This window comes from Musca domestica, unplaced genomic scaffold (genome assembly GCF_030504385.1).
Source record: "Musca domestica strain aabys unplaced genomic scaffold, Musca_domestica.polishedcontigs.V.1.1 1, whole genome shotgun sequence".
Taxonomy (NCBI): domain Eukaryota; kingdom Metazoa; phylum Arthropoda; class Insecta; order Diptera; family Muscidae; genus Musca; species Musca domestica.
The window spans coordinates 21,574,336-21,590,415 of record NW_026712114.1 but is presented as its reverse complement, the minus strand read 5'-3'; the positions used below and the strand labels follow the sequence as shown (position 1 = coordinate 21,590,415).

Here is a 16,080-nt window from a genome sequence, read left to right as displayed (position 1 = left end):
TAAAATGAGGTTCCTCGCTTTATTTTCAGGGCACAATGGCCACCAGATACCAATCCGTTGGACTATTGTGCCTGGAGTACTTTGCAAAGCAAGGTTTGCACTAAAAAATACCAAAGTGTCGATCACTTCAAGCAAGGGCTTCGCCGGGAATGGTCCAAAATACCGCAGAACAACATTCGGGCAGCGTGTGACGGTTTTATTGGCCGTTTGAAGGCCATTATTTGTGCCAAAGGGGACCAATTCGAACAAATCTAAACAAAATTCCGAATATCGGGATGTGCCGTGATATGGGGGCTATACGAAGACGTGGACCTGCACAGACAATCTCCTGCCATAGGCTGTAGCGTCCATTACGAACATCAAATGCCAAATTTGAAAGAATTTTGATGAATATTGTAGTTAAAATCATCAAAATACCGAATATCGGGCGGTACCGTTAAATTGGGGCTATACCAAAAGGTGGACCTTCATGGCCCATTTTAAATACCAAAAGTCCAGCAGACATACTATGGTGGAGGGTATCCATACTATGGTGGAGGGTATCAAAAAACTTTGTTTATTTCTGAAAATTTAGCACCTTTTCCCAATTTGCTACAAACTTTCGTATAATTTTAGCCAAATCGTCTTGAAAATATGCTGAAGACCTTCAAACAAAAATACTTCTATAATCAATTAAAACGATTTTTTTATCAAGAACTGCCTTAAAATAGGCCTTGGGTGTAGAGTTAAAGACTTTACCGGGAAAATATTAAAATCTGGACGGCATTAAAAGCTAAACTTCGAAAGGGCGGCACATCATCAACATTGTCTATCGAAAATAATTTCACACACACATTAATAATATTTAATTATAATTTTTTTAACATACAAAATGGATACAAGCTAATTAGAAAGGGAAAAGATTTGGGGGAAAGCCAATTGGATTTAAATATTTTCTCAGTTATTTTGACACATTGATCGGAAACAAAACAGGAAAAGGATGGTCACTATAACATTGCCAATATATATATTTGTTTTTTTATTTTTATTATTATTTTAGAATATTTAAATACTAAAATATTTCTATATATGTTTTGGATTTCTTCTTAATTTTTTCCTCCAATGGTTGTGTGTATATAATGTATACATATAATATTCATTTGATTTGATAGTTGTTTTTTTTGTTGTTTATTTAAGTTTTTGAATTTATATTATAATTTGTTCTTTTTTATTGTTATTATTATTTTTAATTATTATTTGGTTAATTACCTTTTTATTCTGTTAATTTAAACTTTGTTCATAATTCAACGTTTTGCTTTTGTTTTAAAGGGGATTTATTTTATCTCAGTTTTTGTTGTTTTTTTATTTGGTTTTTTAAAGGGGTTTTTTATTTTATCTCAGTTGTTGTTGTCTTTTTATTTGGTTTTCAAAGGGATTTTATTTTATCTCAGTTGTTGTTGTTGGTTTTTTTATTAATTTCGTAATTCTATATAAAAATATGCTAAAATTCATTTTTCTTCTTGTTATTCAATGTCATGAATGTGCGTTGATGATCATAATCTGGCAAAAGGTGGAAATTATACAAAATATTAAAATTTAAAAAAAAGAAAATATAAAAATATCTAAGGCAAAGGCCATCCTTGTTGCGTACCAGTTATCCGGGGTGCACCTGCCCACGAAATAAATTAGCGGCCCTGCGAAATTCGATTTGAAAGAAGTTAGAAAGTATCAGTATATTTATATCAAATTTCACAATACAGTAGATGTTTTTAAAATCCAAAATTTTCAACACGCGTCTTTAAAAAAAATTAGCAGAAATGTTCTATTTTTTGACCAGGAAGCTCTTAAACAACAAAAATGTTAAATTGAAATTATTTTTTTTTTAAATCCTTTGATTTTTCAAAAACAAAAAAAAAACAAGTAAAAACTCTGTAAGTTCGGCCGGCCCAAACGAATTTGGCAATAAAATCCGTTAAAAATTCTGTTGAAATCTTAAAAATGCCGAATGTAGTTCTTATAATAGGGTCTATACGACAACATGGACCTGTATAGGTAACATTTGTCATAATCCATTACAATATTCAAATGCGAAACTTAAAAAAATATGGGGGCTATGCGAAGACGTGGACTGGCATAGACAATTTTCTGTCTTAGGCTGTAGTATACAAATACCAAATTTGAGGAATTTCGGTGAATAATTTCGATAAAATCATCAAAATACCGAATATCGGGAGGTACCGTTATATGGGAGCTTTACCAAAACGTGAATCTACATGGCCCATTTTCAGACATAACATACATTTGAGTAAAATTTTATCAATCTACTTCAATTCGTTCGGAAGCTAGAGTGATTTCCACAGACGGACGGACATCGCTTAATATACCCTCCATACTATGGTGGAGGGTATAAAAATTGAACTCGAAATATAAAAAAATGACACAAATCCTGATCCGACAGACCAGAGGGCTGCAACGAGTATGAATAATTCAATCACACTCGATCTCATACATACGAAAGCCGCATCGCTGTGGCCGAAAATGGCTCATGAGCTGAATATATCGCAATATTCCATTCGGCAAATATTGAAAAATGAGCTCGGGTTAAAGCCATTGAAATTTCAAAAGTGCAAGAACTTACACCGCAATAGAAAGAAAGTAGACTCAAAAGAGCTAAAGAGTTGCTTCGCTTGGACGAAAGTGGTGAACTGTGGAATTTGGTTTTCTTCAGAAAACATTCGTTGTCCAGCAGTTTGTAAATAAACAAAATGATCGTGTTTACTTGCCAAAGAGATCAGCTGAAAATGTGGCCTCCAGAACTCAGGTTGGCCACCAGAACTCAAGCGCTGGCCACGGTGAAAAGGTGTATATTGACAACATTTGGTCTCAACAGGATGGTGCTATGAGATAAACAAACCACAATCGATTTTCAAAAAAAAAAAAAATATATATATATATATATATATATATATATATATATATATATATATATATATATATATATATATATATATATTTGGCGGATTCTTGAAAATTTCGAACTTTTTTTGAGATAAATGCCAGAAGGAGTGGTACAATCTTAGAAATTGTTCAAAGTATGGTAAATAATGTCAATGTTCCAAATTTTGGATTCCCAAGTTAACTAAAGTACAAATTGCATAGATTTCTGCACATAATTTTACTTGACGCAAGAATAAAAACTTAAGGAAAATATAAAAATCTAATTTTGCTTGAGATTCGCATAATAGATAAAATTATCTTTTTAATTAATTTCACTTCCAATCATGGCAAAATAAAGAAGGTAAATCGTTTCAAATAAGCATTCCCATCTCTGCATTTTCTGTAATTTACCTTGTTAAATTTCAGTGAATAAAAAAATAGGTTACCATCTTTGATTTCTGTGTAATCAATGAATTCACAAATCAAAAATTTTGACAATGAGATGTTGTCAAATAAATAATTTTGAGAAAGTTGTAAATGCATGACTTTACCTTCTTAATTATACCAAGTTTCCAATCAAGAACTCAAATTTTCTATAATGAATGTTCGTTCATTTTACCATTACACCATTAAAAAAGTAAAACAGATTTAAAATCATAATGCGAATGTAAATCAATCAATTTTTTAATATATGTATTTGTTTTTTGTTTTTAAAGAGACATTTTGTTTATTTGATGTTGTTGTTTTATTATTTTGTTATTGATTTTATTTTATAGATCTTATGATATATTTTCTATAAATTTGTTTTCTTTCTTTATATACTTGTTTATCTTTTCTTCCTTGTTTTTAAGTGCATTTTTTACAATGTATAATTTATTTATTTATTACTTAGAAACTAAAAAAAACAAAAGAAAAATGGGAGTAAATAATGTCATATAAAGGAGGATAGGGAGGGAGAGGGAAGAAGTTGCGGGCGGCAGACAACATGTTTTGTTTTACAGGGTGCCAGAAGAAAATCAAATTAATTTTTTTTATCAAACAAGGCAGATGAGGCAAATTATTTAAATGAGCATCAAAATTTTTAAAAGTTACTTCGTATTTGATCATATTCGACCACATTTTTCTCCTATGGACGGTATTTGTCTATTTTGCGTTTGAAACAAACTAACGTCTGTAAAAGTCAAAATTTTGGAGAAAACTGAGAATTTTTTACAGAATGACAGGCTATTCAAAAACACATAATTTAAAAAAAGGTTTTTTAAATCGCCGGTGGCATGCTTGAGTCTTCCATACGCCATTTTCCTATGTTAAGGATGGGAATTCTAAAGTTGACCTTTCCAATTTCTCGGAACTCACTGAAAATTACGTTTATAAATTTTTAGCCTGAATTTTTAGGAGAATATCAGGCGAGTCGCATAAGTGAATTCGGTACGAAAGTGATTTTAATTTCGTATTTAGCTTCTTCACAAAATCTAAATCGTAAAATTTTTTCGATTTGAAACCACTTTTGTGGTGGTGTAGTTCACCAATTCGCACGAAATTTGAAGAAGCTCAAACCAAAACGTACAATATTGAATTGCGAAATTCAAACCATTTCGATACGAATTTGTGACATGCCTGTATATGTGATGGATAATCCAGAAAATTGCAGACGAGTGTCTTAAAATTTTTTTTTTCAAAATTTTTGGTCTGTTCTAGAACCCAAAGAATTTAATAGTTTTGCAATATTCTCCGATATCATACTCGGTAATCGTAGTAAAAACTTTTATATTCTAGCAGTTATGGAACAGACCATCTATTAAACCCTTTATAAACATTTGTTACTTATTCGAATATTTGACAGAGTCGCACCTCGGAACATATGAGATAACATTTTGTAATCTTATGTTTCTGAGTTCTAAATTTGTAATAAAAATAATAATATACAGATTTTTATATTTTTAAATGTATATACGTGGACATTTCAAAAATTAAAACAGAAATATCTTATATTAGAAATCCCCGTATCTCAAAAAGTGGTAAATGGCTTAGGGAGACCTAAGCATATGTATACTATATTAGACCAGGGTCCGCAATCTAGCTGTTTGAGTACATATGTTAGGTATGTTAGAATTTAGAATAATATTTGATAGTACCTATTCAGAATAATAATTTCTTGGGTGTGGAATTTTTATTTTTTTTAAAGAAATATAGAAATATTTCATTTAAAAATTCTCGTAGCAACACATTTTTAAATCTAACATTTAAATTACTCTAGACGCCCTGTAAAACATGAAACATTTTTAGGGTGGGAGAAGGACAAGGTGAGATATAAGTATTTTGAGATTAACGGAGATTAGAACTAAAAAAATTGTCTTTGCATTTCTTTATAAAACTATACATTAAAAGTCAATATTTTGTAAAACATTATTAAAAAGTAGTATAATGCGAAAATAAAAATAATGCGAATGTAATTTTGAATTGAAACAAACTTTAGCATAGAATTCTTTTGTTTTTTTGATTGAAATTAATTTATTGAAATTCCCAGTTTTAAGATTGACTAACAAATAAATAATTTTATCTTGTAAGAAAGATCGTATTAGTGACTTTATTGTTAATTTTCCAAATTAAAATGAAATTATTTTTGGTTGATGTTCTGCATGCATCTACAATCTTTTTGGCTGAGGATACTATTTTATTTGGGTTAAATCGAGATTTATCGGCATTGCTTTGGGCAGTTGTTACGAATTATACTTTGGAAAAAATTATATTTCTTCGGAATTCTAAATATGTTCATGATCAGCATTTGATCGGACTTCAGATTATTAGTTTTGGTCGCCTTATTTAAACTTTGAAATTAAAATGTTGCACTTGATACTTTTGAAAACATGTCATGGTACAATAAAATCAAGATAAACTCATTTCAAGTAAAGATTCCCAGTACTGAATTTAGCTGCATAGAAAACAGGTTCCCATCTCAGATTAGATTTATAAGTATTAATTTGGACAATAAGATGTTGTCAATGGTGTAAAGGTGTGGTACATGTCTTGAAGTCTTCGCATGGCATATTTTGTGACATATCATAAATGGATGTCAGAGCCGCACTCAAATTCTGCCTTCATTTCCCTTTTATAATTTGACATTATTATGCCTAGCCATGATGCCAAGCTGCTTATGTACCCTCACCTTAATTTTGAAAATGTTGTAAACATATAATTGCATGACTTTTCCCTCATAGTTCTCACAAGTTCTCGTTTCTACTAATTTAAATTCATTAAAATATATTATCACTCCTTTAAATTTTGAAATAAAACATTTTAATTCGAAATTTGTGCCTTAACTGTTAACGCCAACGGCAAATCGCATCGCATACTGGTTAAATACGTGACTCATCGGTAGATTCCAAATTTTCAGTGCCATTTCCTTAGTTTATTAATAGGCCAACGCGAAAGAGAAATTATGAAATATCCATTTACCAATGAACTTTGTCTTAAGAGAGGGTAAACTCCACATTCTGTACTCGGAGGAGGGCACTGTTTGTTCTGCACTCATGTTACGACTAAGCCCAAATTAATATGGACGTGCAGAAGGCGAATTCAGACCTTAGTCTTCGATGGCTGCGAAAACTGATAAATATACTCCAACAAAAGAAAAAAAAATATTCCACGTTTTAATTAATTTTTATACTGTACAAAACTATGGCCAGTTCTTATAACTTTTCTATATAGTCCAGTTTTTTATCCCTTATTTTGGAAAAGTAAAGACAAATTAGGGTTTTCACTATTACATCTTTTCTCTAAAATAAATGATTTTTTTAAATGTGGCAAAAAATTATTACTTTTTGTAAATGTGGGTGCACAGTGGAATCTTTGTTTTAATTAAGAATGATAAATTAATTACTTTAATGACAAAAGGAAAAGCGGTTAACTTGTCCGACAACATATTTTTATATTTATCGAGAAGATGTAATATCCGGCCTATGTGTTTGGGGGTGTTATAAGTTTGTTTGGGTTTGTAAAACCTCGATGTACCATTTAAATGGTCACCGGATAATATTAAGTCGATTAAGTAGACCAAAGTGTGAAAAATACCAATATTTCCCTTCAAACGCGAATATTTTTAATGCGCAAAAGTCACTTTCCGGCGAAATCACGTTCTTTACATTGATGTTGATTTTGTAGACTTCTATAGTAAGACCTGGGACGTATATCCAATTGTAGGCAGAAATATACATTTCCAAATATCGTTTTCAATTCCTCTTGGGACGATAGAGGATTAAAAATCGGACAAGTGACAAGAGTGGATTCGGTCAAAACCCAAAAACACTTTCGTTGGATTGCATGACAATTTTTCAGCAAACAAATGGACCAAAATTATATATGTTTATAAAATATAAATAAGCTCCCATAGGAGCTGCATTTTCTGGAAAATAACGGTTCAGGCCAAGAAAGATTGAAAGAATACTACCTTTAAGTTGCCGATTAATACGCTATTTATAACCAACATCATTCGAAAACTAGAGAAAACCCTTGATATTGCAATGGTACAATAAAAAGTTAAGGTGGGGCTACCAGTTGATTACAATTTTTTTTCTAAGTGTGTCCGACTTCTGCCAGCTTCGGGTATGTGTTTATAGTTAAAAAAAAATAAATATTTTCATTACCAATGATAGAAAAAAAGTACGTTACAGGGCTATTTCGCGCTATTTAACAATTTTGAAAATGAGGAAAAATACAAAATGAATGAAGACAACTTGTTGCATACAATTTTAAATAATTCTGACAGGAAGTGGTCACAGCTACAGGGATGTATTTTTGTAGTTTTACAAAGCTGTTATACTTTCTTATTGTACCATGGATAATAGGATTTTGTTTCAAAATTCCAAGTTTGATTTTTTTTGGAAAAATATTTAAATAATTTTTTAAAATTAGAACAGTGTTGGCTTGTTTGTTCGGGATATCATAGTATTTTGTTGTTGCAAAATGGTCAGGCTTAATCCCTTTATTGTTGTTTTTATAAAAACAATGTTTGTTTATCAGTGGAGAACGACGTTAATGTTTACCAAAATTTAAAATCTTACATTTGAAGTACAAAGCTAAGCTAATTTTTGTGAATTTTTTGGATTTAGACATATTTTGATAATTCCTTGCCAATTCTTGCTAAATGAAATAATTTTGAAAAAAACCAAGTAACTTTAAAAACCTCATCTTGCTAACAAATTTTTGAAATAAAAATTCCGAATTTGTATAGAATGATTTTTTATACTTTAAATATTTATTTGTTTTGTTTTTTGTGGTTGTTTGTTTTATTTTAATGTTTGTTTGTTTTTTTGTTTTCTTTCTTTCCTAAAAATTTGTTATAACACCTAAACACATCTCTTTAATCGTTCAGTTTTGTTGTTGTTGTTGTTTGTTTGTTTAACCGGAACATAGTATAGCGCAATCAATACAATACGAAGAATAAAGAAAATAATAATAAGCAGGTTTTTGGAGCGTAACGTGCTGGGAGAATTATTGGACTTAAAATTATAGCTACAATGACAATAAATATAAATCTATTTAAACAAAAACGGAAGGGGGAGGGAAAATGCAAGGAAAATAATGAAAACTAAATAATTGCAAAGATTGTGCTTGAAAGACATAGAGGGGAGAGGGGGGGGAGGACTGGGGTTTGGGAGAAAGGAAAAAAAGAGGATAGGAAACATAAAATGGTTTAAATTGCTACTTTTTGTGTTTTTTGTTTTGTTTTAATTAATTAAATTTTAAAAACTTAAAAAATAAATTATGTTTATTTGTTTTTGTTTTTCTTTTGTTGTGGGCTTTCATTATGATCATGACATCAGTTGTTGTTGTTGTAGTTTTATAAAGATTGTTCCTGTGGTCCTTGTGTTGAAGGTGGTTGTTTTTAATAATAATTTTAATATTATTATTATTATTTTTGTTGTTGTTTGTTTTTGTTTAATGTTGTTGATGACGGCAACGACGACGTAGACGTAGACGACGATGATGATAATAACGACAACATCGTTAACGAAGAAAATGATAAAGGCGACGGCGATATGAGTTTCTAAAAAATGGACAACGGCAGCTTTTACTTGATTACCAGAATCATTTTGTAATTCTCCTATTGAATGTGTTTTTTGTTGTTGTTGTTGCTTTTGTAAAATGTACTCCCTGCTATTCTGGTGGTGGTTGTTGTTGTTGTTAATATTTTGGTTATTCTTGTTGTTGTTGTTGATAATGTTGCTGTTGTTCTTGCTACTATTACTAAAGGCTGTTAACGTTGTCTTGTCACATAAGTTTTATTGCTACCGCCGACTAATTAGACCATTTGGTGGCAATTGTTGACTTGCCGTATGCATCAGTTCCAATTCCACCAGCAGTGGAAAATGATCGGAGGGTATGTGTGGATGCGGACAGCCAACAACTTTGTTCTCACGCAGCCATTCATTGGATATGGGCCCCAACAGGCCCAGCGGCACCATGCCCGTCTTGGTATAGAAAATATAATCGATGATGCCTTTGAAATCGAACGTGTAATTCGTATAGGGCATTATGTCCTCGCTGTAGGCCGAGGCCAACTTAAAGGAATGCGTAAATTCTGAGGTGTCATTCGAGAGTAAACGTTGCAGGCACGATTTGTAGCCCATATCCTTGAAATCGCTGTGGTCCATATTGACGCGACCCTTGCTCAAGAATTCCACCACACCCGAATCGGGTAGGGAATTGAAATCGCCACACAACAACAGCTGTACACTGTTCAAGTCATTCTTATGGCCAGGTCTAAAACTATGACTGGCCTCGTCAATTATCGTCTTCAACTCGTTGCTCAACATCATGGTCTGAATTAGTTTGACATCACAGAACTCCGGATCCCAATGGATGTGGGCCGTGCACACCAACAACGCCTGCGAGGTTTGGGTTACATCCAGCTCGGGATCCCAGGCATTATCCTTGACCTTCAACAAAGCGGCCAGACCAATATTGTCCTTGGGCATAACACGATTCAACATGTTGTCAGATCCTTCTGCATTGGCCATGGCCAGTTGATTGAATTCAATCAAATGCTCTTTGATGAGAGAGAATCTGGAAAGCAAAACAAAAAACAGATAAAATAAAGAATGCTTTTTAATTTCCAATTATTTGTTGCATACTTTAAGGTCCTAAAAAATATAGCGCAACCATCCACATATTTACGTTCCACTTCGGACATTGTCTTGGCTCTGGACTTCGGCGAAAAGATACCCTCATAGCCATCATTCTTGAGTTCGGGCAGGAAAAAGTTATAGAATTGCTCCGTTTCGATTTCCTGCAAACTGATGATGTCGGCCGAGTAGTGACGTATCTCATCGAGAATGGCCTTTTTGCGGTACTCCCAATTCAAGGCCCATGAGGGACAATAGCCGTACATTTGTCGGGTGGCATATTTGTCACACAACACATTGTAACACATGACGGTGAATAGACCTGGAAGATAAATTAAGAAAATTAGTGATTTAAATAGGTTGGGATTCGGAAGAAAAAATTGGAAAAAATTTAAATAAAATAAAAAAATAGAAAAAAAATGAAAAAAAAAAATATTGGAAAAAAATAATAGGTCGCGGAAAAAAAATCTACATCTGTTGGGGGGTTTGAAAAAAAAAATGGGTTAAAAGTCTGTTGACTGGATGTTTTTAGCAGAAGTAGTCAGGATTAAAAAAACCGTATATTGGCATTCAGAGGTAGACTTCTAGAATTAACTGGACTATGAAACAAGTGCCAAGTTTCGTAAAGGCTTTGGAGGCAAGATGGGCGGCAACCGTGTAGAGTACCAGACGCCAAGACCGAAATGTTGACAGAACACAACATGTTTGCCTGGGAAGTTGCCATATTCCGAAATTGCAGGAGGATATTGAATTGAAACTTCATTGTATGTGAAGCCTCCCTCATAAATAGTCAAAATTAAGAAAGATATTAAATATTGAAAAATATATCAATCAATGTCCAGAAGAACAAATTTCTGAAATTCTATATTTAGCTGAGCTGAGTAAATTGATTTAAAAAATCATACTTTTAATTACTAAATAAATAAGGAAACGTTAAATTTGGCCGGATCTTACTTTACCTTCCACATTTATAAAAAAAATAGTAAACGTTAAACGCTACTTCGCCAGCGAAAAGGCCATCTTTAAATTTTAGATTCCTTACAACAGTTCGAGTTAGGCCCTTTTAGTACTCAAATTGCACATTTTGTGCAGTTTGACTATTTTTTTTGTCAAAACTTGATAACATGAAACTTAAACCATAGAAACCTACACTGACTTTAATATCAAATTTCAGGATATCAGATCTTAAATTTACCCCATTACCAAATTTAGTGCAATTCAGCTCCCTCTTTCAACCACAGACACCAACAGTGACATCCGTATCAATTTTAAGGATTTCTGCTCTATTTCTTCACCCAATACCCAAATTAGTACCACTTAGCACTTTTCGTACAATTATAGTACACATTTCCAAAACCACCCCATACCTCAATTCCAGATGCCAACGGAGACCTCAGTATCAAATTTGAGGATTCTTGGCCTATTCCCTCAACCTAATACTAAATTTAGTACCATTTAGTACTTTTCGAACAATTATGGTACACATTTCCAAAAAAAAAAAAAAATAAAACACATCCATATCTTAACCACATACACCAACAGTGACCTCCATATCAAATTTCAGGATTTCAGCTGTATTCCTTCAGCCGATACCAAATCTAGTACTATTTAGTACTTTTCGCACAATTTATCCATATCTCAATTGTAGACTCTAACAGAGACCTCACTATCAAATTTGAGGATTCCAGCCCCAACCCTTTAACCAATAAACAAAGGGCATACCAGTAATCTAAATAAAAAAAATTAAATTGCATCTCTATCACTGCACAAAGTACCAGTACTTTCCATACAATCACGGTACACATTTCCGAAAACACCTCAATATGTCCAGACTACACATGAACAGCGACCCTAATACCAAATTCAGATTTCAAGCACCATAGGTTTATCAAATACGTAATTGTACCAAATATAGTACTATTTAGTATTATTTGTGTACTTGTAGTACACATTTCCAAAATCACAAACTTACAACCAACAGGGACTACAATACAAAATTTCAAAATTCCAGCTTTAACCGTTCAGCCTCAAGCAAACTGTCTCTACCCGTCCACATAATAACAAATTGTGCCATTTAGGAAGATTAGTACCATTTTAGAACTTAAACCTTAAAGTTCGAATTTCTAAAAACTCTTTGTTAAATCTTTCCTGTACTTCATCAATGACTTTCGTTCCGAATTTCAGAATTCTAGCTCATCAGAGGGTAAATTTATGTTTCATCCGATTTTGAATTTTAAGTCCCTCACATACGTAATATGCACTCCAAAAGAATGCTATTTGGTACCGGACATCAGATACTGCTCGAAAATACATCTGCCAAAATTTATCGAGATCAGTTTAGATTAGTATATAGCTTCGTTATATATCTTTATCCGATATTAGGATTATTGTGCCTCATATGGCTAATATCAGACTAGAAACCCGTACTTAAAATTTGGTGTCAATAGGTTCAGATATATCTACAGCTCCCATACTTATGTTTTATCCGATTTGGGTTTTAATGTATTTCACAAGCGTAATGTGCATTCCACAATAATGATCTTTGGTACCAGAAATAAGATACAGCTCTGAAATAAGTGTATCAAATTTTGTCAAGATCGGTTCAGATTTGGATATAGCTCCAATATATATCCTCAACCGATTTCGGGTTAATTTTGCACCAAATAGCCAATATCAGTCCAAAAGTCCTGAATTTCGGTACATCCGACCGAATTCAGTCTAGATGCAAGTACATCGAATTCGAAGAAAATCGGTTCAGAAATAGCTATAGCTCCCATATATATGTTTCATACGATTTGGTGTTTAAGTCCCTTATATTTGTAATATGCATTCGACAACAATGATATTAAGTACCAGATATCATATAGAGCTCAGAAATATATATGCCAATTTTAATCGAGATTGGTTAAGATTTGGATATAGCTCCCATATATATCCTTAATCCGATTTCTGGTTTATTTTGCAAATAATGGAATATATAAAACGGAGTGAATTTCGTACGTTTCCATTTTTTGGAACTCGGCTCCAATATATATTTTTTTTAATATAATCCTCCTCGAAGTGATATCATGCATTCTATAGCAATGTTAATTGGTAAAAAAATTAAAATGACATCCGTCAAATTTTAGTGAAAATCGATTCAGAATTGGATATGGCTCCCATATATTACTTCCCTCTGAAACCAAACTGTAACTGCTCTAAAGCCAAATGCTGATACGTGGTATGATCTACTTCAAATAAATTATTTTCTTACGGGATCTCGACTAATTATGCATGGTGGTGTAGGGTATGATATAGTCGACCCCGCCCGACTTTTGACTTTTCCTTATTGGTTTTAATATGTATTGTTAAAATTGTTTTTTTTTTTGACAAATAATGTTCTAGAATATTTTGGTTTTGTCGGTCATCTCCCCAAAATTATGGGTGTGCAAAAATGTTCCATAAACTTAGAGGGGGTGAGACTTTAAGACTAAAATAACTTTATATTTTTTTTATAGATTTGTGACTTTCAGGTTTGGTTTGGAGCTTTGATGTGCTCTGAAACCTAGTAAAAATCTGTGGAAAATAGTTTTGTAGAACATTTTTATCTGATGCGATCAGTTTTTAATTGAGTTTTTAAACGTTTTTATAGAAAATGACCTAAAAGACCCCTTTAGAGACTCGAGAGATGGTTAAAATGTTTTATAGAAATATTCCACCGACCTTTGGCATATTACTGCCGAAGACACAACATACCAAAAATGGAGGAATCCCACGGAATCTTAACTCGAATATTTTCAAAAATTTTGAAAATGGGCCTATCTTTCCCTCACAGATTTTGATTAAATGTTAATAAAGTTTTTCAAGCATTTTTCAGAATATAAGGTATTTTTTAGAAAGACATTCCCATCAGGCATATTGGAAACATTTTGTCACATGCTTTAGTATTGAAAAAACAAGTAAGCAAAGGCTACAGTCGAGCGGGGCCGACCGTTGAATACCCTACAACACTATAATAAACGATACAGTTTACATAGGCGAGATACTCGAAAGAATTCCACAAGGTATTGTGACAAATAATAAAAGAACACCATCAGGTTTCGTTCTCTAATTTTCGAATAATAGCAACTTAAACTAATTTGCTCATTTCCAATTTATTGGTAGATGTTGCACGTAAATGGTTTTCCTAGATCTGGAACCAATATTTCCCAAAGACCTATAATCCCTCAGACGTGGCAAAAGATTAACATTTATCATTGGTTTTTGACTGAAACGCAACGAAATCAGCGTTAACGAAACAGTCAGAAGTGCGTCTTTCCTGTATTAGTGAATTCTCCAAAAAGTCACCGGAATGGACATTTTCGTATTTTGTCTACAAAAGTTGGCAAACTATTTCACACATTGAATATTTTTGGGATGGCCATCCAAAACTGCTTGGCTTTTGCAATGTCCGGTAACCCCCATCCAAATGTGCGTGAGGATCGGGCAATAATTACGACCTGTTGACAAATTTTGCAGTTTTTTGGTCCATTTCAACCCCTAAATATATGGCGATCATCTCCAAAAAGGGTAGGCTTCTATTCTGACCCTCATCTTATCTCCATGCAAAATTTCGTAAGGATCGGGCCATAAATGCGATCTGTATATGATATCCAGATATCCTAACTACTTAGTTTTGTTAGCTGTAGAAATATTACCAAATGTTTAATTCAAAATGAAAATATGCCAAAAATATGACAAAATTGAAAAAATATGAGAAAATATTACAAAATCAATTTTTTCATCTTTAGAGAGATATTTTTATGCAATTTTTTTAGACGTTTTTTCTTTCCTGCCAAGAGGCCATTTTGAATTAATGAGAACTGTCGAAATCGGTTCAGCCGTTCTCGACATATAAGAGATCTTTCAAGCATATCTTCTTTGATAGACATATATATCGCACATATTTTGCTATATATCCGATTTGATCAATGTAAAGATCAGAAGTAACCTTGTCATGGCTTTGTGATTTCGCCGGGATTTAAAATATTCGCGGTTTATTGAAAATTTTTGAATTTTTTCAACACAAAAGATATGGTCTATTTTACCCGCTAAATATTATCCGATGACCACCCAAATTGGTAGGCTTCTTCCCTACCTAAACTCTAGCTACATGCGAAATTCCGCGTCGATTGGTCTATAATTGCGACCTGTATAGCTACTGCAAAATCTGACATTTTTTCAGTATTTGGTCCATTTCAACCCCTAAATATTTGGCGATCATCTCCAAAAGAAATAGGGTTCTATTCTGACCTCAACCCCACCTTCATACTAAATTTCGTGAAGATCGGGCCATAATTGCGACCTGTAGAGTGATTACAAATTAACATGGACAGACGGACGGACGGACATACATAGCTAGATCGACTCAGCTCGGCGAGCTAGGAAGATCCATATATACTTTCCTATGTGGGAAACCAATAGTTCGAGGTGTTACATAATTTTTGGCCCAATCAAACTTATAATACCCCCAACACATAGTGTTGTAGGGTATAAATATTTATTTTTTCATTCACTTAACACACACATACAATACGACACCCATCCGTAATTATTATTGCGGACAACTTCCTTGTTAATAAAACACTTTTAAATTTAGCACATTAATCAATTTCAACTTTTGAGCTCCCCTCCTCGATTATTAATACCCTTATCATATTTAACCTCCCATCTTTTTTCACAAGATGATAATAAATACTTACATGCCGGTCTGGACTTGTTGGGCTTCGCCAATGGTATCCATGGCCTCTGAGGTGGTGGTGTTACAGAAACTAGAAAGATAAACAAAGGGAAAAAATATTTTAAATTAATATTTAATCACACACACACAAATAAAACTCGATTACTAAGAATTTGTTTTATTTGCCTTTACAAAGTGTTTGGAAAAAAATAATAAAAACAACAAAGCGTATTCAAGATTTATATCAATTCTTAAAAAAAATCCAGTTTAAAAATACTATATATTTTTTACGACACATTTTGAACGAGTTCATTAATCATGGCGAGGAGTAGCGATTGAGAT

The 16,080-nt window shown here is 32.8% G+C and overlaps 1 protein-coding gene across 1 annotated transcript; it reads right to left on the bottom strand.

The window, feature by feature from the left end:
- Nucleotides 1–8,137: 8,137 nt before the first annotated feature.
- Nucleotides 8,138–15,834, bottom strand: LOC131801680 (CCR4-NOT transcription complex subunit 6-like). The gene is made up of 3 exons (XM_059120609.1): nucleotides 15,761–15,834; nucleotides 10,050–10,362; nucleotides 8,138–9,981 (listed from the first exon to the last, which is right to left on the bottom strand). Exons 2-3 carry the CDS (start codon nucleotides 10,346–10,348, stop codon nucleotides 9,204–9,206), a joined length of 1,077 nt encoding a protein of 358 aa, XP_058976592.1. The 5' UTR covers nucleotides 10,349–10,362; nucleotides 15,761–15,834; the 3' UTR covers nucleotides 8,138–9,203.
- Between the last annotated feature and the right edge of the window lie 246 nt (nucleotides 15,835–16,080).

Coding starts and splice junctions, on each gene's coding strand:
- LOC131801680 (XM_059120609.1), bottom strand. CDS start 10,348: ATGTGTTACAATGTGTTGTGTGACAAATATGCCACCCGACAAATGTAC. Junction 9,982..10,049: donor ATATTTTTTAGGACCTTAAA/GTATGCAACAAA, acceptor TTTGCTTTCCAG/ATTCTCTCTCATCAAAGAGC.